The sequence below is a fragment of the Cebus imitator genome, unplaced genomic scaffold (assembly GCF_001604975.1).
Source record: "Cebus imitator isolate Cc_AM_T3 unplaced genomic scaffold, Cebus_imitator-1.0 Scaffold36, whole genome shotgun sequence".
Taxonomy (NCBI): Eukaryota; Metazoa; Chordata; class Mammalia; order Primates; family Cebidae; genus Cebus; species Cebus imitator.
The window spans coordinates 5,058,837-5,069,323 of record NW_016107351.1 but is presented as its reverse complement, the minus strand read 5'-3'; the positions used below and the strand labels follow the sequence as shown (position 1 = coordinate 5,069,323).

Below are 10,487 nucleotides of genomic sequence, written 5' to 3'. Positions count from 1 at the left end.
CCTCCGCCTCCTGGGTTCAGGCAATTCTCCTGCCTCAGCCTCCTGAGTAGCTGGGATTACAGGCATGCGCCACCATGCCCAGCTAATTTTTTGTATTTTTAGTAGAGAAGGGGTTTCACCATGTTGACCAGGATGGTCTCGATCTCTTGACCTCGTGATCCACCCGCCTCGGCCTCCCAAAGTGCTGGGATTACAGGCTTGAGCCACCGCGCCCGGCCCCCACCAGTATCTTCTTAAAGTGCTGGATCAATGTCGGTTTATTTCTTCCTCCTCGGATCTTTTCATCTCCCAGAAATCACCCCTGAGGTCTCCATTGCCTATGAAGTCCTGGAGGTTTTCCCCAAAAGCCGCCGGGTGCTCATAACCTGCCATGCACCGCAGGCGCCGCCGCCTGTCACCTACTCCCTCTGTGGAACCAAGAACATTAAGGTGGCCGAGAAGGTGGTGAAGACCCACGAGCCAACCTCCTTCAGCCTCAACATCACACTCAAGTCCAGTCCAGACCTGCTCACCTACTTCTGCCGGGCGGCCTCCACCTCGGGTGCCCACGTGGACAGTGCCAGGCTGCAGATGTACTGGGAACTGTGGTCCAGTGAGTGTGGTGGGGGGCACGGGGCTGAGGGGGCAGGTGAGGTGCAGATCAGCGGGGAGCCCCGGGAGTGGGAATTCTGAACTTTGCTGGGGATAGAAAGAGCCGGGGTGTGAGGATGTGGACGAGGACAGGCTGCCACCTCCAAGGCCACTCTCAGCTCCTTCGGGCCTTTTCTCAGGGCTTGCTGTCCCTGGCTGGGGACTATCAGGGCACAGTCTCCTGGCAGGGGCCTGAGGGCACAGTGGGAAAGAGCCCAACGGATGGCAGAAATGACTGGACCCCAGTTGTCAGCTGAATCTCAAGGTGATAAACTAGGCACGTTTGGCTGGGCACGAGTCTCAGCACTGTGGAAGTCCAAGGTGGGCTGATGGCTTGAGACCAGCCTGGGCAACACGGGAAAACCCCCTCTCTACTAAAAATACAAAGATGAGCCAGGCGTAGTGGGGTGCACCTCTAGTCCCAGCTACTCGGAGGCTGAGGCAGGAGAATTGCTTGAACACAGGAGGCGGAGGTTGCAGTGAGCTGAGATCGCACCACTGCACTCCAGCCTGAGTGACAGAGCAAGACTCTGTCTCCAAGAAAAAAAAAAGAAAAGAAAAAAGTTAGGCACGTTTTGTGCATTACTTCACTTGCTCTTCACTGCAGTGTCAGGGTGAGGTCTGGGACTCTGGGTCTGTAGCTATGAAAGCTAAAACTCGGGCAAGTTAGGAAAGTCGCCCCAGGCCACGTGGCTGGCAAGTGGACAAGGTGCTTTCAAACCCACCCAGACCCTGCCTTCTTCCTGTTTCCATCTTGATCGTCAGTCAGGTAACCTTCTTGGTGGGAGCCATGAGGTATGGGAACCCGGAAGTTGCCAGACCTAGGGTGGGATGAGGAAGCTCCCTATTCATTGTTTGCCCCACACCCTCAGAACACCAGGAAAAGACAGCCTAGGGGAGATGAGCCCAGGGTCTGCAATCCAACGGGTCCGGGGTTCAAATCCCTACACTTACTGCCTGGGATCTTGGGCAAGTCATTGGACCTCTGAGCTTCAACTGCTTTATCTGCAAAAGGAAAATAGTAACAGAGGCCGGTGAGGTGGCTCACACCTATATTCCCAGCACTTTGGGAGACCAAGGGGGTAGTTTGAGAACAGCCTGGACAACAGAGTAAGACTTGATGTCTACAAAACTTATTTTTTCTTTTTTTTAGACGGTGCCTTGCTCTGTCACCCAGGCTGGAGTGCAGTGGTGCGATCTTAGCTCACTGCAACCTGGGTTCATGCGATTCTCCTGCCTCAGCCTCCCGAGCAGCTGGGATAACAGGCCCCTGCCTCCATGCCTGGCTAATCTTTGTATTTTTAGTAGAGACAGGGTTTCACCATGTTGGCCAGGCCGTTCTCAAACTCCTGACCTCAAGTGACCCACCCGCCTCAGGCTTCTAAAGTGCTGGGATTACAGGCGTGAGCCACCACACCTGGCCTACAGCTATTTTTTTAAAAAATTAGTTGGGTGTGGTGGCTTATGCCTGTGGTAATAGCTACTTGGGAGGCTGAGGTGGATCATTTGAGCCCAGGAGTTGGAGGCTGTGGTGAGCGGTGATCACACCATTGCTCTCTAGCCCAGGCAACAAGACACGCTATTTCTAAAATAATACTAATAATAGGCCCTGCTCCAGAAGACCTATTTTTTTTTTTTTTTTGAGACGGAGTTTCGCTCTTGTTACCCAGGCTGGAGTGCAATGGCGCGATCTCGGCTCACCGCAACCTCCGCCTCCTGGGTTCAGGCAATTCTCCTGCCTCAGCCTCCTGAGTAGCTGGGATTACAGGCACGCACCACCATGCCCAGCTAATTTTTTTGTATTTTTAGTACAGACGGGGTTTCACCAGTTGACCAGGATGGTCTCGATCTCTTGACCTCGTGATCCACCTGCCTCGGCCTCCCAAAGTGCTGGGATTACAGGCTTGAGCCACCGCGCCCGGCCAGAAGACCTATTAAATGGAAGCCTTTTAGTAGGTGGCAAGGGTGGAGTTTATTACTAATCAGTAAGAATATCTAGAGCATTAGGCTCAAGGCCTGGGGGATTCTAGAATCTTCATGACAGTTCATGTCCTGAAGTACTTGCCTTTCGGTAAAGAAGATGACTGAGGCCGGGCGCGGTGGCTCACGCCCATAATCCCAGCACTTTGGGTGGCTGAGGTGAGTGAATCATGAGGCCAGGAGTTTGAGACCAGCCTGGCCAACATGGTGAAACCCCATCGCTACTAAAAACACAAGAAATTATCTGGTAATGGTGGTGGGTGCCTGTAATCTCAGCTACTCAGGAGGCTGAGGCAGGAGAATCACTCAAACCCTGGAACCAGAGGTTGCAGTGAGCCGAGACGGCGCCACTGCACTCCAGCCCAGGCCACAGAGCGAGACTCTGTCTCAAAAAAGAAAAAAAGCCAGGCGCGGTGGCTCAAGCCTGTAATCCCAGCACTTTGGGAGGCCGAGAGGCGGGTGGATCACGAGGTCAAGAGATCAAGAACATCCTGGTCAACACGGTGAAACCCCGCCTCTACTAAAAATACAAAAAATTAGCTGGGCATGGTGGCGCGTGCCTGTAATCCCAGCTACTCAGGAGGTTGAGGCAGGAGAACTGCCTGAACCCAGGAGGCGGAGGTTGCGGTAAGCCGAGATCGTGCCATTGCACTCCAGCCTGGGTAACATGAGTGAAACTCCGTCTAAAAAAAAAAAAAAAAAAGAAAAGACTGAATGAATAGTGACAAGATAAACTTTACGTAAGACATGTACAGTAAAAAATTACTCATTGTTTATCTGAAATTAAAATTTAACTGTATTTTTATTTGCTAAGTCTGGTGCTACACAAGAATAAACCAGGCTGGGCGTGGTGGCTCACGCCTGTAATCCCGGCACTTTGGGAGGCTGAGGCAAAAGATAGCTTGAGCCCAGGAGCTCAAGACCAGCCTGGCCAACATGGTGAAACCCCATCTCTACAAAAATTGCAAAGATTAGCTGGATGCGGTGGTGCGCGCCTGTAGTCCTAGCTACTCGGGAGGCTGAGATGGCAGAATTGCTTGAGCCAGGGAAGCTGATGTTGCAGTGAGCCTAGATCGTGCCATTGCACTCCAGTCTGGGTGACAGAGCAAGACCCTGTCTCAAAATAAAATAAAATAAGATAAAACCAAATGTGAAATTTTGTGGTACACAAGGCAGGTAAAGCAGCAGCCCAGAAACAAGGTGGAGGGCAAACTTTGGAAGGCAGCCTGGAGGAGGCCGCAGTCTCCCCTAAGCTCATTAGGTATTTGGTAATGCAAAGAACTTACTGGGGAGTTCATACCGCCCAGACATGCCTGTGCTGCCTTCTCCCACCCTGCCAGAGCCACTGTCTGAGCTGCGGGCCAACTTCGCTCTGTGGGACAGAGGGTCAGGCCCCAGGGTGGAGGTGTCGTGCCAGGTGTCCTCGGGCAGCCCACCCATCACCTACAGCCTGGTCGGGAAGGATGGACAGGTCCACCTGCGGCAGAGACCACGCCACGGGGAGCCTGCCAATTTCTCCTTCCTACCGAGCCAGACATCAGACTGGTTCCAGTGCCAGGCTGAAAACAACATCAGTGTCCAGCACAGCGCCCTCACGCTGGTGCCCCCAGGTGAGACAGCCCTTGGATTTCCAGAGGGGCAGCTGGTGCTTCTGTGCTGCAAGGGTGCTAGTGTCCAAGAGGCAGGTCGGTGGGAGGTGGGACAGCTCTACCTGACACTGCCAAGAGCAGAGAGGGCACAGAAGGCAACCATGCCCACCCTGGCCCCTGCCTAAAGCACGCCCAACCCAGCTGCCTCCACCCCCTGCCCAGGAGAGTTGCCCGAGGCAGCTGCCATCGTGCTGGCTGGCAGCCTTGCTTCCATTGCGGCTGTCACGTCCGGGATGCTGGGCTGGACCTTGTGGACCAGGTAGGGAATGGGTGCTGGGCACAGGGAGGAGGGAGGACTGCTGATGGCCTGAGAGGTCCAGCCGGGCCCTGGCTGGGGAGCTAAGGCGGTGGGCTTGCAGGGCAAGGCTGTGGCCAGGGCAAAGAAGGACTGTCACCGCTTACACACGACTCAAAGACCTTTATGAAGGCATACTGTGAGTCACGTGCCTGCTGAGGCTTGCCCATTCAAGGCATTATCAGACCCTGGCCAGTGCTCCCAGCTGCCCCGTAACGGAGTCCGCTGGCCCCTTGAGAGGGACACTCTCCTAAGTTCTTTTTTGTTTTTTGAGACAGAGTCTCACTCCATCACCCAGGCTAGAGTGCAGTGGCATAATCTGGCTCACTGCAACCTCCGCCTCCCAAGTTCAAGCAATTCTCATGCTTCAACCTTCCAAGTAGCTGGAATTACATGTGTACACTACCATACCCGGCTAATTTTTATATTTTTAGTAGAGATGGGGTTTCCCCATATTGGCCAGGCTGGTCTTGAACTCCTGAGCTCAGGTGATCTGCCTCCCAAAGTGCTGTGAGCCACCATGCCCGGCCTCACCTAAGTTTTTTATGGGGTCTGAGCAGGAATACGGGATTGATGCCTCCAGGAGAGCGAGGTGGACCAGGAGCTCCTGCCTTCTGTGAGAGCCACATTGTGCAATCTTTCCCGGGTAGAGGCAAGAGGCTGGGGTCCAGCCTCCTAGGGTCCCCTCTCCAAGGCCATGGCTGTACTGACGTGTAAGGTGACCGGGGCCTTTGTGGTGTCTGAGCACAGGCACCGCAGGCCTGTGTCCCCCGCAGGTCTGGCCTTGGTGGTGGCCAGCCCTGCCTCTGTGAAGTCACTTCTTTGTTTGGAGCTGTGTCTTGGTTCTCATCCTCTGCTTGTGGCCAGCCCCTTCCGTGGCTCTGCCAAGAATCTGTCCTTGTCACTCTCCTGTCTCACTTCTGGGTCCCTTCCTGCCAAGTCTGTTCTTACCAGGAGCCAGACTGATGGGTGAACCCTGTCTCACTAAGCCTCGGTTTTTCCTTCTGTAAAATGGTATACAGCCTTAATTTAGTGGGGTGAGTAAGCCTCATGCCTCTCATGCTGGGGCACTAATGTGCCTAGCACCATAAAACTCCCAGAGGCAGGCCAGGCACAGTGACTCACGCCTGTAATCCTAGTACTTTGGGAGGTTCAGGCAGGCGGATCACCTGAGGTCAGGAGTTCAAGACCAGCCTGGCCAACATGGTAAAACCCCGTCTCTACTAAAAATACAAAATTAGCCAAGCGTGGTGGCATGTGCCTGTAATCCCAGCTACTCGGGAGACTGAGGCAGGAGAAGTGCTTGAACCCAGCAGGCAGAGGTTGCAGTGAGCTGAGATCGCACGATCTCGGCCTGGGCAAAAAGAGTGAAACTCCACTCAAAACAAACACTCCCAGAGGCCTCGGGAGGGGATGGCTGGGAGGTGAGCCTGCCTGAGCTAAGTCTTTACTGCTTTGTCATCAAGGTCGTGACCAGAAGATGCAGGACTGCCAAGGCCTCTGGAGTGCCCATCCTTGCCTTGCTGCCCTGCAGGAGCACCCACCGTCTGAAGGGGAGCCTGGAGGGTTTTCAGGGTAGGGAATGGGGAGGTCAGAGGACACAAAGCAGCAGCCATATAGAATGAGCTGTCCAGAGAGCCAAGCACGACAGGACCGTGGACCATCAGAATGTACCGTCTGGATTTCGAATTCATGCGAAATGAGTGTGTTTTAGTGGCTCTTGCCACAAAAACAAAAAAATGGGTAACTATAAGAGGTGGTGGATATGTTAATGTGCTTCACTATCGGAATCTTTGTGCTGTCTATATAAATTCCGTAATGTCAGGTTGTCTACCTTAAATGAACAAAAGAACATTTATTTTAAAAAAAGAAAAAAGAGGCCCGGCACAGTGGCTCACGCTTGTAATCCCAACACTTTGGGAGACCAAGACGGGCAGATCAAAAGGTCAGGAGTTCGAGACCAGCCTGGCCAACACAGTGAAACCCCATCTCTACTAGAAATACAAAAATTAGCTGGACATGGGGGCACGGGCCTGTAATCCCAGCTACTCAGGAGGCTGAGGCAGGAGAATTGCTTGAACCCAGGAGGCGGAGGTTGCAGTGAGCCCAGCACCACTGCACTCCAGCCTGGGCAACAGAGCTAGACTCTGTCTCAAAAAAAGAAGAAAAGAAAAAAAGAAAAGAAAAGAGCCTGCCAGCTGGGATTCTTGGACCCCTGGTGGCCTTCAGCAAATGTGGACAGCGTTGGTGTGAGGGCTTGAGGAGGATCACAGAAAGGGGGTGGTCTGTGTGGCCCTGTCTTCGCCACTGAGGTGCTGCCACATCTCTGCAGGTGTGGGGAGAGAGACACTGACACACTGGGAAAAGGCCCAGCCCCCCACATGCCTGCTCCCCTCTTCCCTGGAGGGGCACCCCACCTCCTCGTGGCCCAGAAGTCTGGTTCAACTCTCCCGTGGTCCAGCTCACCTGGGTGGACTCTGAGCCTCAACCTGGCACACCTGCTCTTGTTAATCTGCACCTGCAACTAACAAGGGGGGTCTGGAATTCTTCCGGGCTCAGTCAGCCTGTGACCCCACACCTGTCTCTACAGTCTCCACTCCCACTCCAACACGCAGAGCCTGCCCCAGCCTTCCCTGCACTGGACCCTCTGTACCGGTTTTTCTTGGGATGGAGGTGGAGACAGATGGAAGCAAGAGGGGGCTGGAACTGGATTAAACTTTGCTCCCGGCCCATCGCCCTGAAAACTTCCTTTTGGTTTGCACGCTGCCCTCTTTTTTTTTTTTTTTGATACAGGGTCTTACTCTGTCACCCATGCTGGGGTGCAGTGGGTGCAACCTCTGCCTCCTGGGCTCAGGCGATTCTCCCACCTCAGCCTCTGGAGTAGCTGGGATTAGTAGCTGCCACCACACCCGCTGACTTTTGTTTTTGTTTTTTGAGACAAAGTCTCCTCTGTCGCGCAGGCTGTATTACCTGTCTGTAATCCCAGCTACTCTGGGATTACAGACATGCGCCACCACGCCCAGCTAATTTTTTTTGTATTTTTAGTAGAGACAGGGTTTCGCCATATTACCCAGTCTCGAACTCCTGACCTCAGGTGATCCACCCGCCTCAGCCTCCCAAAGTGCTGCGAATACAGGCGTGAGCCAGGGCGCCCGGCCTTGCACACCATCTTAGGTGTGAAGCCGCACGGCCCTTCACAGCCTTGGGGCTCCGCCCAGACCAGGAGGAATGGGGACGGGGTCTTTGACCCCGCCATAGGTTCAGCCCCAGAGAGGAGGAAAGAGTGGCAGGCCAGGCAGGAAGGGGTCTCCAGGGTGTGGCCTGGGTTTTTCAGTGGGATGGGGGAGGGGGTGCTTATGAGCCTGGGTGGGTTCTTGGAAGGTGGTGGGCTTCCTGGAGGAGGCGGCGGGAGGGCAGGGGCAAAGAGGGTGAGCGGTCCTCCGTCCGTCCCTCTTCCTGGGGTACTCTTTCTGGTTGTGCGGCGGCCGGCGTAGCCGGGGGAGGAGACCCCCGACCCGGAGGTGGGGTGGACACAGGTGCTCCGCGGCCAGAGCCCCTCCCGGCCGCTAGAAGCGCAGTCCCGAGGCCCGCTCGTTGCTCGTGAGGGCCGCACTTTGCCCTCGGTCCCTGGCGGCGCCTGGCCACGCCCCCGGAGGGCGGGGCGGGGCGCGGCGCCGGCAGGTTTCTCGGCGTTCCGCGGCGGCGGCGGCAGCGGCGACGGCGACATGGAGAGCGGGGCCTACGGCGCGGCCAAGGCGGGCGGCTCCTTCGACCTGCGGCGCTTCCTGACGCAGCCGCAGGTGGTGACGCGCGCCGTGTGCCTGGTAAGCCCGGGGAGAGAGGGCCGGGGCGCCCCAGGGACCCCCCCGCCCCGCCGCCAGGCCAGGCAGGGCCCCGAGCCCACGAGCGCGACAGGTGGCGGCGGCCGCGTCCCGGGCCTGGCGGCGGGGGGGGGCCGGAGTCCAGCGTCCCGAGCCCCGCCTTCTCGCCCTCCACAGTCGGTCCCGCTGTCCCCTCCGGGTCGTGGGGCCCGCCACCCACTCCACCCCCAGCCCCGCGCCCCGACGCGGGGTGCCCCGAGGCTCCGCAGGGAGCGGGCCCTTGCCCCGCTGGCAGTGGGAGGAGCTTGGGGGCAGCTCCAGGACAGGTGGCCCCGCACGCCCCGACTTCCAGCTTGGGGAGTTCACCAGCATGGGGCTTTCCGAAGCCACGTGGGTGAGGGAGGGGGCAGGGGGTGACCCCACGCCCTGAAACAGGGTCTGCTTCCCACTGGGAGCAGGCAGCTTCTCCCTCCCACCCGAAGTTGAGGGACCCCCAAGATGTACCTCCTCCTTATAAGCTGGGAAATACCTCCAAAACCAGGTTTTGGGGGGCCTGTTTTTGGATAGCTAGCGCTGACAGCGGGAGGAGGTGTCGTGAGGGGCAGACAGGCGGGCCTGCTGTACCCAGACCATGCCTGGGACTGGAGCTTCTGAGGCCTCCCAGGGCGCCCACACACCCTCCCAGCCAGGCTGTGGGGTCTGACCGCCTCTGTCCTGGGCTGTGCCCAAGAATCAGGTGCCCAGTGGGTCGGGATGGCAGTGCCAGGAGTCCTGGATGGGCACCCTGCTCCCAGCATCCCGGAGGTCTGGCTTCGTCTCCAGCTGGGGGCGGGGCCTGTGACTGCCAGCTCCAGAGCCCTATGGAGAGCTCCCTGGGATGGCTGGGGAGGACTGGCAGGGGAGAGGCCTGGGGCCATCCCAGAGGGAGCCTGATGCCCACAGACCTGTCGCACACCTGCTGAGGTGGAGCAGGCATGGGTGGTGCCCTTGAAGTCTAGGGAGGCGGCATGGGGCTCTTCCCAAGGGGCTGGAGCCCCCTACACTCACCCTGGGTTCTCCAGGGGCCTGAGTTCAGAGCTGTATCCACAGGCCTGAGTCAGGCCCCTTGGAGTGCCTTGTGCACCCAGGACCCTCTGTGGGATGGGAGACAGACTGGGCTCTCTCAACCAGGAGGGACCAGGGTGCCACAGAGACTGGAAGTCCTTGTGTGGAGACAGCTGTCCGGGCTGAACCAGGAAGGGATTAGAGGGGGTTCCAGGAGGTGTAGACACAGGGCACTGGCATGGCCTTCCCAAGAGGGCTTCCCTACCTTCACCAGGGTGTTCCGGCAGAGGCTGGGCGCTGTAGAAGTGACTTGGGCCGAAGGTGTTGGGGGCTGGCTGAGACTCTGTGGCTTGGTGGCCTGTCTTGTTTAAACCTCTTTCAAGGTGAGGTTGGGCTAGGGGTGGAAGGACTTCCCTTCATCCATCAGGTACCTAAGCAGGATGAGTCCTGCAGGGAGGCAGCTGGAGCAGGAGCTGCCCCAGTCTAGGTCCCTGCCCATTCCCCACCCCTCCCCCATCCAGGATTTACAGGGACAGGCTCCTGGTGCCGGGAGAGTCTGATCTCCGGGTGTCCCAGGAAGCACTTTACTCATCAGCTCACCTCCATAAGTACGGAGGGGCTGAGATGCCAGCCTCCAAAAGGGTACAGCAGGCCGGGTGAAGTGGCTTATGTCTGTATTTCCAACACTTTGGGAGGCGAGGTGGGCAAATCACCTGAGGTCAAGAGTTGGAGACCAGTCTGGCCAGCATGGTGAAACCCTGTCTCTACCAAAAATACAAAAATTATGGCTGGGCGCAGTGGTTCACACCTGTAATCCTAGCACTTTGGGAGGCCAAGGCAGGCAGATCACCTGAGGTCAGGAGTTCAAGACCAGCCTGACCAACATGGTGAAACACCGTCTTTACCAAAAATACAAAATTAGCTGGGCATGATGGCACATGGCTGTACTCCCAGCTACTTGGGAGGCTGAGGCAGGAGCATCGCTTGAACCTAGGAGACAGAGGTTGCAGTGAGCCGAGATCACGCCATTGCACTCCAAACTGGGCAACAAGAGTGAAACTCCATCTC

General features: G+C 56.9%; 2 protein-coding genes across 4 annotated transcripts in view; both read left to right on the top strand.

The window, feature by feature from the left end:
• Positions 1-6,346, top strand: part of CUNH17orf99 (chromosome unknown C17orf99 homolog) — an 18,927-nt gene extending 12,581 nt beyond the window's left edge. The window contains 5 exon segments of the mRNA XM_037737220.1: positions 293-592; positions 3,951-4,220; positions 6,021-6,060; positions 6,062-6,121; positions 6,123-6,346. Coding sequence (XP_037593148.1) covers positions 293-592; positions 3,951-4,220; positions 6,021-6,060; positions 6,062-6,121; positions 6,123-6,174 — 722 coding nt within the window. The 3' untranslated portion in view covers positions 6,175-6,346.
• Positions 6,347-8,214: 1,868 nt separating this feature from the next.
• Positions 8,215-10,487, top strand: part of SYNGR2 (synaptogyrin 2) — a 14,776-nt gene continuing 12,503 nt past the window's right edge. For all 3 annotated transcript variants that reach the window (XM_017525003.2, XM_017525004.2, XM_017525002.2), the window contains exon 1: positions 8,215-8,378. In XM_017525003.2, coding sequence (XP_017380492.1) covers positions 8,280-8,378 — 99 coding nt within the window. In that variant the 5' untranslated portion in view covers positions 8,215-8,279. The remainder of the gene's footprint in view (positions 8,379-10,487) is intronic.